Source organism: Lepidothrix coronata, unplaced genomic scaffold (assembly GCF_001604755.1).
Source record: "Lepidothrix coronata isolate B3197 unplaced genomic scaffold, Lepidothrix_coronata-1.0 Scaffold18, whole genome shotgun sequence".
NCBI lineage: Eukaryota > Metazoa > Chordata > Aves > Passeriformes > Pipridae > Lepidothrix > Lepidothrix coronata.
The window spans coordinates 4,861,666-4,884,664 of NW_016690198.1; the positions used below are offsets into that span (position 1 = coordinate 4,861,666).

General features: G+C 35.8%; 1 protein-coding gene across 5 annotated transcripts in view; it reads left to right on the forward strand.

Moving 5' to 3' along the window:
- Positions 1-22,679, forward strand: part of DMXL1 (Dmx like 1) — a 78,084-nt gene extending 55,405 nt beyond the window's left edge. For 3 of the 5 annotated variants that reach the window (XM_017807288.1, XM_017807289.1, XM_017807291.1), the window contains 17 exons: positions 4,598-4,761; positions 5,764-5,903; positions 6,229-6,314; positions 8,197-8,398; positions 9,510-9,627; positions 10,907-10,969; positions 12,829-12,915; positions 13,352-13,473; positions 13,591-13,732; positions 17,434-17,484; positions 17,762-17,822; positions 18,331-18,458; positions 18,624-18,716; positions 19,740-19,831; positions 20,687-20,739; positions 21,551-21,768; positions 22,160-22,679. In XM_017807288.1, coding sequence (XP_017662777.1) covers positions 4,598-4,761; positions 5,764-5,903; positions 6,229-6,314; positions 8,197-8,398; positions 9,510-9,627; positions 10,907-10,969; positions 12,829-12,915; positions 13,352-13,473; positions 13,591-13,732; positions 17,434-17,484; positions 17,762-17,822; positions 18,331-18,458; positions 18,624-18,716; positions 19,740-19,831; positions 20,687-20,739; positions 21,551-21,768; positions 22,160-22,384 — 2,045 coding nt within the window. In that variant the 3' untranslated portion in view covers positions 22,385-22,679. Of the gene's footprint in view, positions 1-4,597; positions 4,762-5,763; positions 5,904-6,228; positions 6,315-8,196; positions 8,399-9,509; positions 9,628-10,906; positions 10,970-12,828; positions 12,916-13,351; positions 13,474-13,590; positions 13,733-17,433; positions 17,485-17,761; positions 17,823-18,330; positions 18,459-18,623; positions 18,717-19,739; positions 19,832-20,686; positions 20,740-21,550; positions 21,769-22,159 lie in introns of those variants that run through there. The other 2 variants (XM_017807290.1, XM_017807292.1) reach the window with 2 other exon arrangements.
- Positions 22,680-22,999: the final 320 nt, after the last annotated feature.

The window sequence follows — 22,999 nt, forward strand, 5'->3', positions numbered from 1 at the left end:
AACTGCCCCTTTTTAATGCAGAACTCCTTGTGATCCCATTAGTAATGAAATTTTTGACATCAACATGAGATTAATTGCCTTGAATTCCAGAATTAGAGACTGCAATATTGGGCTTTTTTCCTTATGGTGCTTGGAACTACTGAGTGCTCTATTAGTTGTATGGTCTTTGTAGTCTATATTTAAGTCTTTGACTTCTCACTATTACTATTTTATTCTTGGCTAAGTCAGCTTTTAAAACAAAATAGAAGTTTGACTTGAAGTATTTGCACTGTAAATGATGGAGTTTCTTTAGCTCAGTGGAAATAGTCTTGGATGGTCAGGAAATGTCTTGGAGGGCAGAAAATGTCAAGAAAGTTTGTGTATGCCACCAAGTATTTTGTTGTAATAATTTAATTTTTCAAGAAGTTTCCCTTCACAATTTATTGAAATGCCCACAATGTGAATAATTATATTATTGTTGTTATTATTGTTGTTATTAGTAGTATAAATATCTGAGAGTTTAATATATACCTTGTTTTAAGCTTTTTAATGAATCACCAAACTGCGTCTTAGGGAACTTTAATTGCAATTACTCCTGTTGATTGGAAATTCATTAAATTCAGCACTGTGGCCACACAAGCTGTAGCCTGTAATCAGAATATCATATCAGCTTCAGGGTTTATCAGCTTAAAAAATGCAAATTCTTTCTATGTTTGAAGTTGAGATATGGAGCAGTGTAGAATTTCACCAGGCTGCTGTTCTAGTTTGCTTTTATAACTTCCCAAAGAATTGCAGAAATCTGTGCAGGGCTTAGATTTACTAAAATGATTCAAGGTGTGATTCAAAATTGGTATTTCTTTGTAGTATCTTTATTATTACACTCTGGTTCTGGGCTTCAGCAGTGCTGGTACTTGTTGATGTCTGCAATCAAGGAGGATGCTTTTGTAAGAGGAGAGCTTCATAATTTCATATACCTTCATTAAGACTTGTGTTTTTTGTAGGGTGTTGGGCTGTTGATGCTTCATGCATGCACACAGTCATCAGTAAAATACAGTAACTCTGACTTGCGTTTTAGCCTTTCAGCTCTTCCTGGGACAGAAGGGAGGCAGCAGATCTTTTGACTATCATTGCGTGTATTATAACTTGGCACAAATTAAAGGATTTTCCTTGTCTGAAATAATCCAATATTCTTGAGAAATAACATAAATTTTACATTTGTCTTATAAGTAAAACGTGAGCAAAGATGAATGCTTTCAATACAAAAACACAAAAAAGGGTTGTAACTAGAAATATATGACAAATTTGAAAGTGAATGTAATTTGTTACCTGAAATCTCAAATGACAAATTGGGATTTTTAATGAATTTGTTATTGTATTTAATTTTTTTAGAATGCATAAAAAGAAATCGGCGTTTGTAGTAGGTATTTCAAACCCCTTAGATGGTTGTACTTTCATTTGCCTTAAATACTGAATTTTTTCCAATGGCTAGCAGTATTCTTAAAAATACAAAGAATGATCCAACGGAAGGAAATAAAGTACTGTTTTAAAGTAAAGTATTTGCTTTTTGAATTCTGCTTAAAAAAACAACCTGTGGACATATACTTACTTATTTCTGCATCGTGCAACACGTGCTCCTTATTTCATGCTAGTGAATTTCTTTTTTTTTGAGCAGTTGCTAAAAATTCATAGTGATGCATGTGCATGCTCTTTCTTAACTGGTAAGCTTTAAATAATGAATTGAAAATTTTACTGCAGTTACTGCATTTTTGACTTTTAGTACAGGTAAGTGGATTTCAAATAATATCCCTAACAGGATAAAAAAAAAATTATGACACAGTGTAGTAGTGCAACACATACTGTTATGATATCCCTATGTCAAAATGAAAGATAAGGTGTCTTCATCTTTTATTAGATTCTATACATAAATTACTTTGTAGGTGTCATGGTTTAACCCCAGCCAGCCATCAAGCCCCATGCAGCTGCTCGCTCACTTTCCCACCAGCAGGATCGGGGAGAGAATCGGAAGAAGGAAAGCCAGAAAACTCCTGGGTTGAGACAGATGGTTTAATAGGGAAAGCGAAAGCTACACACACAAGCAAAACAAAACAAGGAGTTAATTCACTGCTTCCCATGGGCAGGCAGGTGTTCAGCCTCTCCAGGAGAGCAGGGCCCCCTCATGCATAAAGGTGTCTTGGGAAGACAAACACCATCACTCCAAACATCCTCCCTTCCTCCTTTTTCTCCCAGCTTTATATGCTGAGTGTGATGTCATATGGTCTGGAATATCCCTTTGGTCAGTTTGGGTCACCTGTCCTAGCTGTGTCCCTTCCCAACCTCCCATGCACCCCCAACTTCCTCAACCTGCGTGGCAGTATGAAAAGCAGAAAAGGCCTTAATTCAGTGTAAGCCCTGCTAAGCAATAATAGAAACATATCTGTATTATCAACCCTGTGTTCAGCACAAATCCAAAACACGACCTCATATGACCCGCTGTGAATAAAATTAGCTCTACCCCAGCCAAAACCAGCACAGTAGTTCAGCTGCTTGTGATGGTAATGTTCATCTTCATACATGGTCAAAAATCTTTTTGAATCTCCTTGGAAAAACATGGTTTTTTCTTGTCCAAAAATGAGCAGAAATTATGAAAAAATTCCATCAGCTAGTGTGAGTACAAAGAATTTGTCCATTTGAAAAAGCATAAAGAATCGTGAGGTATAAAAAACCAGAAAGTTTTTTTTTTTAAACAATCCACTTAAATCTTATGTGAGTTGGGATTAACAGTTGTCTCAGTTTGTGTTAAGAGCAAGGAAGTCCTATACATGGAATATAATGGCTCGTAAATTTGTGCTATTTTTCTTTTGTTCAGAGTGTTAGACCTGGGTATTCCAAGTGATTGGAATACCCATAAGAGCTTTGAAGGAAATTTTTTGATTCTTTCAAGCATCTATCAAGAATCAAAAGTCTCCTGTGGATAAAACTTAAAAACAAAAAAAATAAGGGTATAGGAAATACTTCTTTGTAGTAGTTCACTCCAGGAATGCATAGGTGTGCTGGCTCTTTTTTTGCCATCCCAAGCATTGTCAAGAGGAGAAAGTAATTTTGGAGGCTTCAATGATAGTTTTGAGGGTTAATTTTGAGCAGAAGGGAATCAGAAAGTTAAAACGATAAAGAACCCATTTGTATTTATGATGTTCGATTTAGTTCATCCTTGCAAACAGTTTGGCCCAACATGTTGATGCTTGTACTTAGTGACAGTAATATCCATTCTCCAGGTCAGCTCTTTTAGACTGCAGAATTGCAATCTAGGATCCTAATTATTACTGCTGCTAGGTCAGCCAAAAACTTGGATCATAAGACAACCCATATTGCCCTCTACTGAAGAAAACAGACTTGACTAAATAAGTCTTGGAAATTTCATGGATTCCAAGAGGAAATTCAAAAAATCAACTTCCTTTTTATCCTAATGTTTTAGCTTTCTGTGTTTTTACTTAAGTCTTGAACCCGTTTATTTTCTCACTGTAGAAACTAATCTCCATGCCTTACATATATCTACTTGAAAATAAAAAAAACCCCACCTTTTACAATGAAGTAGGAAATTGATTCAAGTCCCTTTTGTCTGTTATGAAAGTGAGTGATGGCCAGCATGTTGTATCAAGTGTCCAAATAAAATTTCTTTTCTCCCTTGTCCCTTTCACTTCAAATGTGTTCTGGAGAGCTAGAACATTAACTTATTGCTCAGGGACAGTGACAATGGGTATCATTCCTCCTCCACTAACACGAAGGCTGTATTGGGATATTCACCTAACAAGGTCCAGAATGATTTCAGGTTATTAGGTGATATAACTGCATTAAGATATTCCTGAAAGCTTGGATAAAGTATTTCCTTGAGTATTGTAATCATCAAGAATGTAAGTCAGATAAATCTCCCACAGACACTTCTTTTGTGTGAAAAAAGTCAATGCTGGGGCAAGCGAGGGAACCTCTCTACTCCTAGGACTTGGGGTGTTACTACAAATAATTAGTCCTTCCCTGTTTAATAATATATATGTCAGATTGCATTAGTTAAAACGGGATATTTCATGTTTGCTGGAGAAATGTATTGTTGGAACGTAGGGATTTAGCAGAATTGTACCATTTAGAAAAAATACAGACCTCTACTACAAGGAGACATGGAATTAAAGCTTGAGTAAGAATGGCAAGAATGTATATTGCTTACGTATTTGCAATATACATTCTGAAAAACAAGACTTTTGGCTTGTCTTAAAAGCAAGCATTATCAGTATTCAGTAGTTCTTATTAAAGTGATTTAGTTTTGTAATATCGTTGCTTGAGTAATGATATTTGTCATCTTTGTAGAAAGAGAGCTTGTAATGCAGTTATGGGTGTACTCTTCTGTGTTATTTGTGCTGGGAGTTTTCATGTTCTGGAGTTCTAGTTACGTATCAGTTTTATGTATTTGAGGATCAGCATTTTCTGTTTTTATTTGTTACAGAAACGTTAAAATTTTGAAAACTTGTAATGAAGATTTTTACTTTCTATTATGAATCCCTTTATTAAAAGCAATAGGGAGGTGAAGCAGATGGTTTAAAGCAACATACTGTATTTTCTTTTTCCATAGATGATGGAGAGAAACAGGAAAAACGTTACAGGCTTTCATCAAAAACCTCGCCGAAAGAGAGTTCTCAGTTGCCTGCATTGCCATTGGTCGACCAAGAATTTCCATGTCAGAAAGAAAGATTTATCCCTCCTGAGCTTAGCATCTGGGATTATTTCATTGCAAAAGTAATTTTTTGCTATTATGACAATTAAATGTCTTCTGTCACTTCTGGACCAGTAGTTTTTCTTATCTTAGTCATTATTCTAGATATTGATATGATAAAACGTGCCAGTTTTTATTGCTCGCATTTAGCTTTTTCTAAAACATGGATATTTCTAAAACATTAAATAGATATTTTGAAATAGCTTTCTTAAAACTGTTGTTATTCAGTTAATTTGGTTTTAGGTAATGGTATGAACAAAACATGTTTTTTATTCTTGCAGCGTACAAATGTATAGATAGTTATGGGCCAGCTATTTAGGTGAACAAGGAAATGTGAAAAGCTTTTTGTCAGCTATTTCAATTGGATGAAACGAACATGTAAGCTTACTAGAAATCAAATTATATTGCCTCCTGTTAAGTCTGCTGTGGCAGGTCTTTCTTTGTAGAAAGTTACATAATGGTATACGAGTACGTAATGGCACATTTCTGTATCATATGTTAGTTATACCAGCAAAATAAATATGTCAGTTGTATTTTAGGAACAAGGACAAAAAAGAAATTGCAAATACTGAATAAACACAGTGAGGCACCAATAGTAGGCTGGTCATATATTGAATTCTGTAGGGAAAGGATAGGATTTCTTGTCCTCTGAGCCCTTGGAAGAACTAGAGACAGTATACCCAATTTTTGGCTTCTCTCTGACCAGCTTGTGTGTCCTACGTCTTGTTTGATATATTTGACCTATAAATATATGAATAAAGTAAAATAAGAATTGGAAAACTGTTAGTGTTTTCAGCATTAGAATTTTCAGTAATATGAAAAATAGTTAAACTGTTTAAGCATATAGTGCTTATGGACAATTACCCTTTTCACGAGGTACAAACTCCAAATGTTACTAAATGGAGTAAGATGATGTGCCTACACTTTTATAAAAAGCATTAAATATTATAACAATTCAATTTTTAAAAGGTAATTTAAAATGAGATAAAAGAAGATAATTTAAGGAATATTGTTTAAATTTTCAGCCATTTCTTCCTTCACAAAGTAGAGTGGAATATGATTCAGAAGAGAGTCAGGAAAGTGATGAAGATGATGAAGACATTGATGGAGATGTGTGTGCATCAAATTCACGTAATCAAGAGCATTCTAATTCAAATTCTTACAGGTAAGTAGCTTTAGAATGTAAGATCTTCTACAATGTCTGCTTGTATTTCTGGCCTTTTATTTTTAAGTTAATACACCAGTTACTTGATATTTCACGGGAATGCATTATTTAGACTTAGTAGTTAATTTTCACAATGATTATTTTACTCAATGTATAGTATAGTGACTTTTGAATTCAGAGTATCTATAATATTCTAAAATACGGGTTTTAGTTTTTAGTAGTTTATAATGAGGATTTGAAGCTCTAAATTTAAATCCTAATATTGAATAAGTGAGAAAAAATTATTTTACTATTAGTAAATGACTTACTAGTGCTTTCTTGTTAGTTGGTCACTGATGAGATTGGCAATGGTTCAGCTGGTACTTCACAATTTGAAGATTTTCTACCCTTTGGCTGGACATGATCTTTCAGGTAATAAGCAGCAGAGTTGTCTCTTTATACCTAATTACCACACTTTAAATCAGTAATATGTTGAGTAATATACGTATAATGTAGCTTTATTTTTAGTTCAAAAGTTCTTAATTTTTCAGTGATCTGCAAATAAATGTTCTGATACTCTTTATCATACAGACATATTTATGAAATAATATTGTGGGTGGATAAAATGAATGGGTGAAAAGGAATGCTCAGTAGTTAGCAGAAGTCTCTGCGTACTTATGTTTTCTTTGCCTCTTAGTCACATAAGAATGTTTACAATATGTATTTCTTGGTGGAAACACTATAGGCTTTTTGTAATTCAAGTAACAACTTTCCTACTCCTTGTTTCATAGATTTGTAGAACCATGGAATGGTTTCGGTTTAGAAGGGACCTTTAGAGATCATCTAGGTCCAGCCCTGCCTACCACAGGACAGGGACTCTTTCACTAGATGGTGTTGCTCAAAGCTTCATGTGACATGACCTTGAACACTTCCTGGGATGGGGCATCGACAACTTCTCTGGCAACCAGTTCCACTGTCTCAACATCCTCATCATAAAAAATGTCAACCTTATATCTAATCTAAATCTCCTTGCTTGATTTAAAACCATTACTCCTTGTCCTATCACTACAGGCCGTGATAAAAAGTCTTACTCTGTCTTTAACTTAAGTCCCTTTTAAATATTGAAAGGGTGCTATAAGGTTTCCCTGGAGCCTTCTTTGGTCCAGGCTGAGCAACCCTAACACTCTCAGCCTTTCTTCACAAGAGAGGTGTTTCAGCCCTCTGACCTGTTTTCATGGCCCTTCTTGGGGCCCACTCCAACAGGTCCCTGTCATTCTTACATTGGGGGCCCCATAGGTAGGTGTGGTGCCCCAGGTGGAATCTCATGAGAACAGGTATGAGGGGCCATATTCCTTCCTTCACTCTGCTGGTCATCCTTCTTTTGATGCAGCCTAGGATGTCGTTGGCTTTCTGGGCTGCAAGCGCACATTGCCGGCTCCTGTACAATTTTTCATCCACTGATATCTTTTAAGTCCTTCTCAACAGAGCTGCTCTCAATCTGTTCATCACTCATTCGGTTTTGGTGCTGGTTATTGCCTTGGCTTAGGTAGACTTGTCCTTGTGTAAGCTTTGAAGGTTCACATGGCCCACTCCTCAAGCCTGTCAAGGTCCCTGTGGGTGGCGTCTCTTCCATCCAGCAAATCAACTGCACCTCTTATCTTGGTGTTACCTGCAGACTTCCTGAGGGTGCACTCACTACCACTGTATCACTGTCACAGATATGGAACAGTACTAATCCCAGTATGCATCCCTGAAGGATGCCACTTGTTGCCAGTGATCTCCATTTGGACATTAAATGTAACTTTTTGGTTGAGATCATTCAACCAGCTCCAGCCATTAGATAGTCCATCCTTATTGCTCCAGTTCAGAGGTAAGGGTGTTGTGTGGGACTATGTCAAAGGCCTTGCAGAAGTCAAAAATAGAGGACATCCATTGCTTTTCCCTTGCCTGCTAGTGCAGTCAGTCCGCAATAGAATGCCACCAGATTAGCTGGGCGCAATTTACCTGTTATGATGAAGGAATGTCATGTTTCTCTCATCACCTGCCTGTCACCTATATGCCTTGACATAGCTTCCAGGAGGATCTGTTCCAATATTTAATTTTTGTCAGCATTGGAGAAGTCTGTTCCTGTATTTAGCAGTGATAGCACAAAGCAGTTCATTTTTTTATACTTGTAAATATCAAACTGAGGTTTGAATAAAGCTTAATTGGGGAGATACTGAAATAAACTTCAGTCTTCAACTGCTGGAATTATCTTTGTCAAGATCATAATGGAAAAGAGAGAGTTTTTATTATTGTTTACTTGTCTTTCTAGAGCTTCCAGTTAGCTCCCCAATATGCCATGCAGTTTTGAAAACTTTGCAGCGCTGGGAACAAGTTCTTCTCCGACGTCTTGAGCTCTATGGGGGTCCACCTCAACATTATATTTCAGTTCATGCTTCTGAAGATTCCCTAGCTGCTGGTCCTGCATTGCTTCGCCATAAAACTTTACTTGAGCCTACAAACACTCCTTTCAGGTGAGTCTAATTTATATAAGTACTGACTATAATATCTTTAATATAAAGCAAGCATTAGGTTATTAGTGCATGTGATAGAATTCAATAACTAAACGCCAGTTTTAAGATTTGCTCTAATCCACTGTGAAATGGTGGGTGCACATCAGATTTCATGCATCTCTGATCCAGAGATCATGAATGAAATAATTGCCCCACCTTTGGAGGTAATGTTATCACATTCTTATCAGTATTATTACCTAAAATCAGAGAAGAAATATTTACTATTTGTAATATTTGCAGTTATGACTTCACATAATTGCATGTTCAGCCAGAAAAGTGTGCTCAGTTTCTTAAATTATAATTTTTTAAATAGATATCTGCTTTTTTTAGTCTTACTGTCACCTATGGATTGCAGAATCAGCAAAAAGTCTATCTTTTTGTTGTAAAATATCTTACTATGGTCATACTTAGTTTTAGTAATGTGACTTGATTAAAAGGTCACAGTTTAACATGTATCTGCTGTCTGATATTTTTAAATTATGATTTAAAGCAGTTCAGAGTTTGTTGTTTTTTGGCCTGTAATAAGCAGCTGTACTTGCATTTATAATTTTTGCTTGAGCTTCTAGGGATAAGCACAAAATTTGAATTCTGATCTGATTTTACAGTCCTTCCAATTTTGTTACTGAAAAGTCATGGGTGTTTCAGAGATATTGCACAGCTGATGATATGTTTCTAGCAGGAAGAGTTAGTCATTCACTGCCCATGTGATAGGATCAATCATTAGCACTAAACAGAAATTATCCATGTTGTAAAGAATGAGTTGGACTAATAAATAATCTGTATGCTGCCCTTATCATTGTGTAGTTTCTTAAAGAGATTTTTCTCACTTGTCCCAAAATAGGAGGAGAAAATGCTACATATTATTTTCCTTCTTCCTTTTGTGCCTTCTCTCACATGTAGGTTTTTCAGGAAGAGGGTATTAAAGTGCTTCCAGATAGATCTTGTGTAGTTTCTATAGATCTGTAGTTTTGCTTCAGCATTTCTTCTGACTATAGTTTGATTCGAGTGTAAGATATTGCACTCGAATAAGTGTGAGCAGCGTGTAAATATTTATTTTGACTTTATTCTGTAGATCTAGCAGTCATGTTGCACTATCAGTGAAGAGGCTCTGGCAATACTTGGTCAAACAGGAAGAAGTGCAGGAAACCTTTATCAGAAATATTTTTACAAAGAAGCGATGCCTAAATGAGGTCAGTATGGTGTTTAAAATGGAGAAAATATTGCAGGTCAATCTGTGAACTTTTACTTAAGTTATTTAGCTGGCATGTTTACTTCTAGGGCATGAATGGTTAATACTCTTGGCTATGACTCTAAATCTGCAGTATTTGTAATAAAAAATGTTTGTCCGTTGTTTTGTAGAATACAAAAATAATCAGTCTGTGATTATAGAATGAGAACTAACACAATTTGGCTATAGTCAGCCTCTTCGTTAAGTTCAGTAAAGCTGCCTCAAAAGAGTGACAAACTCAAAAATTTCAAAGATTAAAACCAGTAACCTAATCAGCCACAGTTCTAAAACTGTGAATTTTTCCCTGCCACAGTCATTCTGGCTTTTATCCACTGCTTTCTATCATGTTATGATTTGATTTTAATAAGAAAATTGGTCATACAACAGTTATTATTTCTGTCTCTGATAAATTGTTCCAGTACCTTTTTGGATTCCAGGTTCCAGACTGAGTTAAATGTTTTTAAATTGTGGTTCTGTAATGGACTTTTAGGTGGTTTTTTTTCTCCCTGTTTAGTTCCTCTTTTTTTCTTCTTACTTGGCCCTACTCGCAGTATTTTAAAAGAATTACTGGTATTATAGAAAAAGTGTGGAGTAGCATAAACAGAAGAGAAAGCAGCAGATGTGAACAAATTAAACATGCAGGAAAAAGAATATTTATGACTAGTAAATATTGATGACATGGCAGCAGAGAGGTCTCTATGACCTAACCTTCATTCTGTCACAACTAGAATATTAGCTTGTTTGGCTAATTGTGTTCACTGCAGACTGAAATTAAAAGGAAAATTGTTTGTCCTTTAAAGATGCACCATTTCTGGTCATGCTTCATGTTAATCCAGCTGTGTTGCTATGCTGTATGGACAGGTGTTTTGGGAGATTTTTTATGTGCTTTATATATTTCAAAGGAGGATCATGTACAGCCTTATACAGCATAGGTGTGTTGGCTTTATTTTTTATGTTGTCAGTGTAGATTGCTTTTTTTCCAATAAATTTGACTTTTGGGATGGACAAGATGCTGTTACATCTCAGAGTAGGTAAATCAGTACGTTTTGTACTGAATACAGAGTTTAGAATTTGTTAATTATTGTTACTACATAAAATGTGTGTGTTTGTGCAAACATGCTGCTGTGTTTCAGTTGTTCTGTGTTGGGGTAAAAAACAAGGAATTAAGGATTTCCTTGATACCTTGTGTGTTATGTCTTACCTTTATGCTTTGTTCTGTGGTTGTTCTTTCCTTGGTGAAGTCATTAGAGGAGCACAATGAAACCATGAAAAATTCTGTGGTGGAGGAGCACATCATCAATAAGGTACACAGTAGTAATCCTCAAATTTATTAGATCTTACATCATTATGAAGTACTTTCTTTTTGAAATGGTGCTGATTTCGCTTAAAAAAAGTCTTTGATGTCATAGCAAGCAAACTTAAAAAATCATTTTTGCAAGGGATTGAGTTAAACTAGTCTTGTTATAGTGTTTATCTGAAACTTAATTATGCTAGAAAGCCGCATCAAGCAACCAGGTATGAACAATATGTTGTATCAAATTCTGTAGCTATGGCAAGTGAAGAGCTGAAGTTGAGATTTGCACAAGTGACAAAAATTTAGTAGCACTATGGTGTATAGTACATACAGGACCTTTCACCAATATCAGATGTCTGAATAGTTGCCTATAAGTGGAAGTGGTTTACTGAAGTTACAGCAGTTTTGTCAGCATGATACTGGTTTGCTACTGAAAATTTTCCTGAACCTTATTTTAAACATGGTGACAAATGAATCCATATAACAGTTTTGTAGCAAGTTTCTTGGAAGACTGGTATTGAAAAGGTATAATATTCTGCCTAGAAATTCAAATGAATACTGTATTCTGCAGTCTTTCTTTTCCAAAACAAATGTGAAGACAAACAAGAATAACCTGTGATGTCCTTGGGCTACCTTATTATTATTAATTATATGATAAAGTGGTATTAGCAAATAGGTAATTGGAACCGACTGGGGAAAAGTAATTTTAATTTCATGCAGGTTTGTTCACCATAACACACAGATCATGGTTTTGTATCTGTTTGTCACTGCAGTTTTGTGCAGTGTCACATACATAAAGTGAACAAGGTATCAATTTTGTTTTGACATAAAAAAAAAGTATTCCACTTTGTCTGTAACAGCTATAGACTTTTTTCAGACTTCAAAAAAGATTTGCAGATCTTTGACAGCACAGTCTTACTGTTTTTTCAAGTAAAATATCCTTGATTAAATCTTTCAAATGTCAAAAGATTAAGAATTTGAAGATGAGAGCTGGGAATAGTTCTGGAATAGTTCTTTGTGTTTTGAAGAAAATATAGGATTTTACATTTGTAATTCAGGTTTAAATTTTCAGATCACCATTAGTTTCGCAGTGCCATTTTTTTTTACTGTAAAATAATTTTGTAACTGCAATAGACTGAGTCTTTAATTAGTGTAATACTTGCAATGCTGGGCTCTTTAATTTTGAACAGAAGTGCTACAGTGCTGGTAGAGTTTAGAATTTTGTGTGTGTTGGCACATACCCCAGTGCACTTCTAAAATACAAAATGGTAGACGATACTCAAATCCAACATTAGATCACATTAAGAAAAATGAAAAAAAAAACAGTTTGTGATACTTCAATGTACAGAATTCCAGATTTATTCAATTGTGGAAAAATGTGAATAGGTAAGCTGACAAAGTTCAAATTTATTTTCCTGCTCGGGAGCTTGCCAGTATCTTCTTTTGTACTATTTCATCAGTTTCAGTGGCAAAAAGTGTTTGCTAAGAGCCTGCAAAGACTTAACAAAATTTTTTGAGAGCAAAACATCAAGATTCAAAATTTTAGTCATCAACAGCAAGTGTGTATGCAGCCTTGCTGGTTTTCAGCATCCCTGAAAAACTTGAGAACGAACATAGAACTGTGACTTCTGTGACAAATTGCACTTTCTCTGTTGCTGTGGTGATCTCAACATGGCAGTTGGAAGTAGATTATTACACAAAATAGATTTACCATAATTGTTACAGGATGTATTTGTTGAATTTTCTTAGAATTCAAATGAAATAAAAAAAGAATTTTCATATGAAAGAGTGTTTGGTCTCTGTACTTTGGTTAAAAAGCAGTGTTGCATAAAAGTTTGTTTTTAATTGTGCTTTACTTTTTAAATACAGATAGAAACAGATATGGGATACCCAGGAGGCAAGGCAAGAATAATCCATAAAGAATCTGACATCATTACTGCTTTTGCAGTCAATAAGGTGAGTGTAAAGGAGGTAGAATAGTCTAATTGTGTTGTACTTCCACCTGATAACACTGATGGTAGTCCCATTGTGAATGTGTGAGATAAGCTTAGCCAGCACCTTTAGCTACTTTTAGCACACAGGACTTTTAGCACTCCCTTCTCAAAAGCACTTCATAATTACCTTTTCATAATTAAACGCTTCTACTACAAATTGACTTTTTTTTCTGTTGTGCAGTACATTGAGGGAGTGGAGAGGTGGTGTCTACTTTTTCTTTAAGCTTGTGTGTAGGAGTCAAGTTTAAACATATATAGATCAGACATATATGTTTGGGGTTTTATAAATTAAGCGTGTATTTGTGTGAACAACGGTGCCATAACCATAGAAAACTAAAATAAGCCCCTTTGTGAGGTTTCCTTTTGTATCTCCCATTCTGTGTGTTACTTTTTTTCAGGCAAATCGGAACTGCATTGCAATAGCATCAAGTCATGATATTCAAGAGTTAGATGTTTCTGCGATTTTAGCTACGCAAATCTATACCTGGGTTGATGATGATGTGGAAATAGAAAATAAAGGGTATATGTTCTTTGTTTTCAATATCACAGTTTTGACTGTGGATAATTCAGAATAACAAAGCATGGTATTTAATGTTACTGTTTGGAATCTTAACTTACAGTGCTTTTTCATTTACAGGGCTGATGATTTCTTAGTTATACATGCTCGTGATGATCTGGTAAATGTTCAGGGAACTACTCCATATACTCATAGTAATCCTGGCACACCTATCAATATGCCTTGGCTTGGTAGTACACAAACTGGCAGGGGTGCATCTGTGGTAAGTCACTTGTCAAAGATCACCTTCATGTATTCTATCTACTTATCTCCTTTTGTCTGTTCAGTGTTGCTAGTTATATTTTACAACTAGCGAGTAAATGTAGCTTGTCAGTGTAATAAGGATGAGCTGGATTTTTTTATAACAATTCCCATAATAGATTATTATTACAAATACTGCACATGATTTAGGGGACACCAACTAAGCAAGCAAAACCGTTAGACAAGCCATATATGCTTTCTTTACTTATGATGCATAATTTAAAAATAAAGAATCAGGGTTTAGGTAAGAAGTTGCTTCTTAAATTGTTCTTTGATGGCTTGAAGCCAAATGCTCTATTTAAAAAGAGTATATTCAGCAGATTTCAGGCTGTAAATTTGTAAGGATTGGGTAGAAATATTTAAATGAAACGTTGAAGTAGCTTTTATTTTAAGTGTGATCTTCAGCTTCAGTCCGAGTTTTAGGAATGATTTTGTGTCTGGAATGAAGCTTGGCCCTGAGCAAAAAGCTATTAGGTTAAATTTAATTCAGATCAAGTGATAGTAATGTCAATGGCTAGACTACAATTATCTTAGTTCCTGTACAGCATAGATGCTGTCTAATAATGCAGATCTGTTGATTAGTTAGCTGGGAGATGCTTATTTGGAGACACTTAATTGGGCACCATTATCTCTTGATCTTTCTGCATACGGATGTGAGGTTTTCCTGGATAACTGAATGCATTAAGTCTTGGGACTTGGCTACATTCTGTGTCATTTAACAGCTCAAAGCAAGTCTATAACTGGTGGCAGAATGAAATAACCATATGTTAATTAATATTGTATTTGATTTTTGAAAATATCTGTTGATTAGGAGAAGTAAATAAGGAATAAGCATTATAAGAGTGATAATGTTATCCACACATGGAAGTGGGTATGTGCCCATATCTATACCTCTACCTTCTGTTCAGGAAATACTGATCTTAGTTTCCAGTGTTGCAGCTCTGTTACCACAATCTCTTCTGCAAGTATTCTTTGAATGCCTTCACTGCTTTCTCCTCTCACTTCCATTTATATATATAAGTATGTATGAATTTTTGTGTGTGTGTTTCTCATCGTTAAGTAATTATATAATCTATTATGTAAACTGTACTTATCTGACTTTTTATTTTGTATGTAGTAGAACTTTCTTCTTAAAGATATTTAGTTATGCTTGTGTTGAATGCATTTGCTGTTAAACTTTGGACCTAAATTTTGTCTGGCATACTGTTTGACTGTGGCAGAGAACCAAGCACAGCACAGAACGACACCTGCCCACTAGGGAAGAAACACAAAGGTACCCAATGAAGGACAAAGTAAATGCAGGAAGATATAGGGATTCTTGGGAGAAAATACTGTTGCTGTGGAAGGACTCAAACCTGGAAGAAAAGCAGCTTCACTAAAATCTTTCCTTTGCTACTATTTACTACTTTGTTCCTTCGGATACTACTTCTGATTCTTGTTGTCATCATTGCTTTTCCATAATGTGCAGCCCATTTAGTAGTTATAGCCCACTGTTCTCTACCATAACTGGCTTCTCAGTCTTGTTGTCTTTGCTTCACTTTCATCAGCAAGGGAGACTATTAGACTGATGATACTCAGGCAGTTAATGTTTTATTAGCTCTAAGGTTTTTTTTGTTACTCTTCACTGTTTCCTGTTGCACAGTTCATACAAGGTAAGTAAGGAGGCTCACCATCAGACACTTCAGCACAATGTGTTCACACAGTTCTTACAGGAAGTGTTTCTAAGAGGGCACTGAAGTACTAGTATGTAGTTACAGCTTTGAAACTCAGGTAATGTTCTCAACAGCTCGTCATACAAGACATTGTGACTCCATTATTTACCTGTTTAACAACTGGTGATTTTAAGAGCTTTTTTATTCTTTCAGGCTTACTGTACATTAGACCCAAAGCACCCAGTTCTCCAGCAAAGTAACCAGTGTTCTAGCCATCAGCTGTTGTAAGGGGAAAGTAAGGGCTAGCAGTCTCAAATGTCTTCTAAATTGGAGATGCTGCACCAGAGAGTTATGTTAGCAGTCTTTCAAAGGCATGTTTCTGTAAGTTTGCATTTTTCCAAAGCATAATCCATCACGGGTTAAGAGATTGTGATGTGTGCTTGTCTGTTGAATGAAGGAAAATGACTTCCACTAACTTCTGGGTAAAAGTTGGTGGCTCTAAAACTCAACAGAGCCCTTCATTTTAGTGGAGAATTAGAGTGAACCTGAATAACTGTTCTTCCATTTACTCATAGAGATAAGTTGTAAGTTTAGGGAACAAAGTATTGCCATTGTAAATGCACACACCGATCAGTAAATGTTTGAAGAATATCATCCTCTCTTGTCTTGTCCTAAACCTTAAAATGTGTATATATTTTTTCCAAACCATTTGACATTTTTCCTTGACATTTAAAGTACTTAAAGAAAATAAAAAGGAAAATACATAATTGAAGATCTTTTTATCTTCAGGAAAGTCTTGTGAAATAAAGCTTTGAGAATTAAAATACCTAAATCTGCTTCCAGATGTAATCAAGAGCATGCAGTTTCTCCATTAATCCAAACCCAGGGAAATTTTAGCAAGAAAATAAATTATTTACCTTCCAAGTGCTTTTCCTCATTTTTGCTTTTGATAATTTAGAGAATAGTACTTTTCTACTCATTGGATCATATGAAAAACACATGAAAATTTGTAATTCATGCCTCCTTCCAGTTGACAGCCTGATATGATTGGAGGCAAGGGAGAATCTTATGCTTGAAATACTGATCACTATCTACTGCTTCATGACAAGCAGTTTCAAAATACTGCACAAAATTATGGCACTTGAAAGTCACAGTTGGATTCAATACAATCTTAAAGGTCTTTTCCAATCTAAATGATTCTTTGAAAGTAATTCAATGCCAGCTTGATATTAGTGTGTAGGAAGTGGTAAGCTGCTGTGTTGAAGATGCGTGCTCTGGCAACAAAATTTCATTTGTGTTCTCATTTGAAGTTAGCACCTGGCTCAAATATAACATTATGCCTTTCTCAAATGTTAAGGTAAATAATACTTGCATGAGCAAACAGAGCCCAACAATTTTCTGAGGAAAGACAGTCCTCAAAGTAGTCAGATACTTTTGAGAAGAACTGTCAAGAAACAAAAGAATGAAAACTCAACCTTGACATACATTAATAGAAAGAAAAGAAAGGAAGAGAGAACACAGGGACAGATATATTTCTATGATGAAAAAATCCCTACAGGTTTTTTTCCTTTTGTGGGTTGGGCATACAATTTAATTAGATGAGATTTAAACATAATTGTCTAATGTCTCCGCGCCTCTTCATACATTGAATTCTTCTCAGTAAGAATTAATAAAATAAGAAAAACAGCAATGTAAACAGCGATCTTGGCAATGCACCTTGCGAAGTGTGGAGCATAGGAACAAAAGTGCTACTGAAAAGTCATTGGATCTGTATTTGCAAAATTACAGAAAGTTTTGAAGAAGTTTTTATTATTATTTATTTTTTAATGCCAGTTACTAGGTATATTGCTTATTCTGGATGGCCACAAATAACCACTTTCCAAGCAATGGCAATAAGTTAACTAGACTTGAAAATAAATATATTCCTTCCTATTTTTTACTTCTGTTAAAGTTTGTTTACCTCTTTCTTTACATGCTTCTGCCTCTGTTTTGCTTATCTTACAATATTCAGGAATATTCCAATAAATTTAATGGAATCAGAAAGGAATTGGCAAGAAAAGAGGTAAGATTGCAGTCTAAGGAGTGCTTATGTTTGGATCCATACATTTCTGAAGCAAAAATTTAATATTTACCTAGATGTATAAAGCTGCAAAAGTGTTAACATGTGCACTAGTCTTGGAAGAAACTGACTTCTGTCTTAATCTCTAAACCCAGTACTTGCTTTCAGTAAGAAATTTGATAGGAGACAACTCTCTACAATCACTAATTATTCTCCAGTTCAGTAACTTTTTGTTCAGCAGTACTGTTAATTTTTTTCTGTTTTGTTGTATATTTAACAGATGCTCAAGAAAGCTATTAATAATGTCAGAAGAATGGCTTCTCACCCAACACTACCATACTGTAAGTTCAATTTTGTTTAAAAAAAAACAAGAAAAGTTATCTAATTTATATCTAAAAGTTATCTAATCTATATATTTCTTATTGGCCTGTTTCTCAGTATGCTACTTTATACTAGCATGGCAATCTACTATATGAAAGTTGTTTGTAAGCTGTATTTTAGTGAAACTATTTATCATTTTAAAAAACAATACCAGGGGATTTAGAATAGCCTTTAGAAACGGGGATATTTTTATAGCAAAAAGTATTTTTGTTTCACTTGAGTGAAAGATAGTGGGAAAAATGTATTATTATCTCCAAGTAAATAGCTTCATATTTCAGTACCATCTAAATATAGTTCTTAATTAAATAATGAATAACACAAGTTCCAGTGGTACCTACTACTCCTACACCAAGCCAGGTATTATGGCACATAGTTTGGAACTAGTAACTTTGAGGTGGTGTGAGATTTTTTAAAAATTTTAAAAGCTACAACACCTGTGAAAAGTCATGTAAATATTTTCTGTTGCAGACCTAACAGGTGCTCAAGATGGTAGTGTAAGAATGTTTGAATGGGGTCATGCTCAGCAAATCACTTGTTTTCGATCTGGTGGCAACTCAAGGGTAACTCGAATGAGATTCAATTACCAAGGAAATAAGGTAACTGACAGAATGTTTCCGTACTTATTCTCTTCTCTCTTCCCCCCAGTATAATTGCAAATTAACAGAAACGCACATTCTTCAAATCTAAAGTAGTTTTGAAGAATTGTGGGCAATTTTTTTGCAATACATATGTATTTACTATGAGTATATATTTTCTTTCAGTTTGGAATTGTTGATGCTGATGGATATATAAGTTTATATCAGACAAACTGGAAATGTTGCCCGCTTACTGGAACTTCACCTAAGCCGTATTTGGTAAGCTGAAGACTAAATTAGCTTCCATAACCTTGTGTTGTGCTCTCTTATTTCTTTGCCCCTTCAGAATAGTTAGGAGAGAGTGGGGATTGTCCTGATAACCAGTGTTAATCAAGAATAAATTATGTGTTGTTCCCATTCTGTGATATGTCTGACAGACAAGTTCTTATGTTCTAATCATACTTGCTAAGTGGAGAGTAGAAAATGCAATGTTAGATCTGAAATAACTTTAATGTTCATTGAGACTAGTCTGTAATTGTTAGTTGTCAGTTAATTGTCCTGCACTGGTGCGACCTCACCTTGAATATCGTGTGTAGTTTTGGTTGCTGCAATATAAGAAAGATAATAAGCTGTTTAGAGAGCATCCAAAGAAGGGCAACAAGGATGGGGAAGGGCCTTGAGGGGAAGCCAAATAAGGATTGACTGAGGTCACTTGGTGTGTTCAGTCTGGAGAAGAGGAGACTGAGGGGAGACCTCATTGCAGTCTACAGCTCTCTGGTGAGGGGAAGAGGAGGGGCAGGCACTGATCTCTTCTCTATGGTGAGCAGTGATAGGACCCAAGGGAATAGCCTGAAGTTGTGTCAGGGGAAGTTTAGGCTGGATATTAGAAAGAGATTCTTCGCCCAGAGGGTAGCTGGGCACTGGAAGAGGCTGCCCAGGTAAGTGGCCACAGCACCAAGCCTGACAGAGTTCAAGAAGCGCTTGGACGATGCTCTCAAGGCACATGGTGTGATTCTTGGGGAGGGTCCTGTGCAGGTCCAGGAGCTGGACTCAGTGATTCTTGTGGGTCGTTTCCAACTTAGCATATTCTGTCATTTTGTGATTCTGTAATTGACAGTTATGCAGGGCTGGAAAGTATACTTTCATGAAAAATTAAGAGTTTCACAAGGCATACCAATACCTTTATATGCCATGTTCTTTAAATTGCTTTTGAACAGCGTACCTTCTCAAGGAGATTTAATATTTCGCGCTTGTACAAAATACGTTTCCCTTTTAATTAATTTCTAAACTGCAATTTTTCAGATGTGGCAATGTCATAACAAAACAGCCAATGACTTTGTTTTCATCAGTTCATCATCTTTGATAGCCACAGCGGGATTGTCTTCTGACAACAGGTAAGAACTGCTCTGATAATGCATGAAGATACCTTCTCTCTGCCACTTTGGTTCTTTTGATGATTCTTCTTAAGTAGTTTAAGAGCCACCTGTACTTCTACTTGATTTCTTTCTTTGTGGGAGGGGGAAAGAAGCAATGTTAGCATCTAAATTCATATGTCTATTAAAGGAGGTTTCGTAAGGAAGCACAAAACTCTGTTCATGTTCCCTATGAGAGGAGAGAAGGAGATCCTGAGCTTTTCTCCCTGGGATCCAGTGATAGGATGGGGAATGGCTCAGAACTGTGCCAGGGGAGGTTCAGACTAGACATCAGGAAACATTTCTCTCCCAAGAGGGAGTTCAGACACTGGATCTGGTTTCCTTAAGAGGTGGTCTATGCCCCAAGCCTCTCCATGTTTGAGACATTTGGCTCTTAGTAACATGCTTTAAGTTCTGGTCACCCCTTAGGTGTCAAGCAGGTGGACTAGATGATCCTTCTAGGTCACTTCCAGCTGAATTATTCTGTTCTGTTCTTATCATACGAGCCTGTCTTAAGTTACAACTAGCATAGTTCTTCATTTCACACCTATTTTTGTAAGTAAGTATTGATCAAGAAACATCAACAACTGCTGACATTACTTTGAGTTCAGCTACAACAGATTGTCATCTCAATAGGAATCCTTTATGAGAAAAGCCAGTTATAGAATGATTATGTAAAAGGCATGTTCATGCATATATATATAACTATGGAAGTAATTTGAGGTCTGCTCAAAAGTAATCATTGAAAGACTGTTTTTAAGGTTCAGATGGCTTCTCAGGTGTTCAAAATACCTTAGAACATTTGTCACTGATTTAAACTGCATTTTTTTTCTACAGAAATATTTGTCTTTGGGATACTTTGGTTTCACCCACAAATAGCTTGGTGCATGGTAAGCAAAATACAACCACCAAAATATTTGATCACAGTAAAAAATATGTATTTTTGTGTCTATCTTTATGGAAAAGTTATTGTGGGAAGTAATTTTAGCATTAGCAGTAAAGCATCTTACACTGCTCTGTGTGAGTGCACTGGCAGGAACATAAAACCAGATTCTTGAGAAACTGTTTAGAGCTCTGTATAAATGATCAGTTTTATGCAGATGAGCACCTTCCTTTGCATACCTTGTGTCTTTGCACCACAAGGGCAACCCCTGACAGCTAAACATTTCTGTTCCTTTTTAAAACGTTCTGAGCAGCTTCCCCATGTAGTGAGTAGCATATTGAGAAGACAATAGCTATAACATTGTCAGAACCCCAGTTTTTAGCATGGTTATATGTTTTTGTACAACATGCAGACGTATCCAAATAAGTGTGAAAAGCACCAAATTATCAGTAAAATAACCAGTGGAAACTTGCAAGGTAGTTGGGCAAGTAGTTTAGGAGGAATTTCTGATGGAAATTATATGCCTTAAAATAACAAACATTAGAGACTTTGAAAATAATCTGTTTCTGGTCAGGGATTAATAGTTTGTGATTACACAAGGATAAAAAGAAAAGGATTTTTTTGAGAATACTATAGCTTGAGAATGGCTGATGTGAACCTGGGATTACATATATATGGTACTGGAACAAATGAGCTGGTTGCGATCACTTGAATTACAGCATCAAAGTCACTGTTGCTACTGTCTTCAACCATTAGAGGTTGATGGAGAATTGAAGTTAGTACTGTGTTTTATTTAAATTCCTTTGTTTGGCTTTCAGCTTTTGTCTGTCATGATAGTGGAGCAACTGTGCTTGCATATGCTCCAAAACATCAGCTGTTAATATCTGGAGGCAGAAAAGGCTTTACATGTGTAATTGATCTTCGACAAAAACAGCAGCAACAGTTACTTCAGAGTCATGATTCTCCAGTCAAAGCAATTGCTGTTGATCCTACAGAAGAGTATTTTGTCACAGGATCTGCTGAAGGCAACATAAAGGTACTGATGAGGGGGAGGGAGCAGAGATGATGTGTACATTCAGAAAGAATCTGGTATCAGTGTGGAACAATCAGATGTCATATGTACTGCATTTGTTCTCAATCTTGACTTTGGTATTTACTAATTTAATTATGAAATATTAGTCTTACATTGCAGTCTTCCTTTTAATTAGTGGTACCTTAGTCGCTGTATATATATTCCCTGTTATAGAAAATGCATATTGATATTCTATAACTGTGTCATTACATATTGCTACATATTTTTCTTTTACAGTTAGTGTCAGAAAAATAAAGGCAAAATGTAGTCCAGTTTCTCCATGACTCATGACTGCTGAATTTTAAGATCATGGTAATTTTCCTTATAAGAGATTGATGTTTTGATGATCTTTCAGGTGTGGAGTCTTTCTACATTTAATCTTCTTCACACTTTCATCAATGAGCATGCTCGACAGTCTCTCTTCAGAAACATTGGGACGGGAGTCATGCAAATTGAGACAGGACCAGCAAATCACATATTCTCCTGTGGTGCTGATGGAACAGTAAAGATGAGAATCTTGCCTGATAGATTCAGCCCTTTAAAGGATGTGTTAAAAAATGATGTGAAATTTATGATCTAATGTTTTTCTCAGAATAGTGAATAACATTCCCCTTTCTGCTATCCCTGAAAATGCTTTTCCTGGCACTAACCAACAAAGCAGATGCACAAGGATAGCTTGTGACACAAAGATGTTTTGGTTTTTCCTTTCTCCCCTTTGACCTCCCACTCCCCCACCCCCCAACCCTGTATTTATTACCTGGAGCTTTTAGTCCCTGATGCACTAATGCCTTAAAGATTAACAAAGTCCTTCAGATTTTGATCGTTGCCTAAAATAAAAGCTATATAGGACTCCGAATTATATAATTATAATATTATTAAGATGTTGCTGAAGTGGTTTATTCTTCCTTTTGAGGTAGTTACACTCCCACCAGGAGTGTACCATCTGGGCATGACCTCTGCTTATATTCAACACCTGGCCACCTTCTAAAAGCGTGTCTGTCCAAATGGAAACCTTAGGTAATGTTCTTTTTCACTATGGCAGCCATAACTGTCTCTCTTCTCAACTTATTTAGTCAGCTGACAATAAAAATTTATACCTGTGTGTAGAAGAGAAACAAAGTTGTAGGAGTGAATGCTCCTGGTCATGCAAGCATTCATGTAACGAGCCACTCTTTGTATCCATTCCTGGAATCCA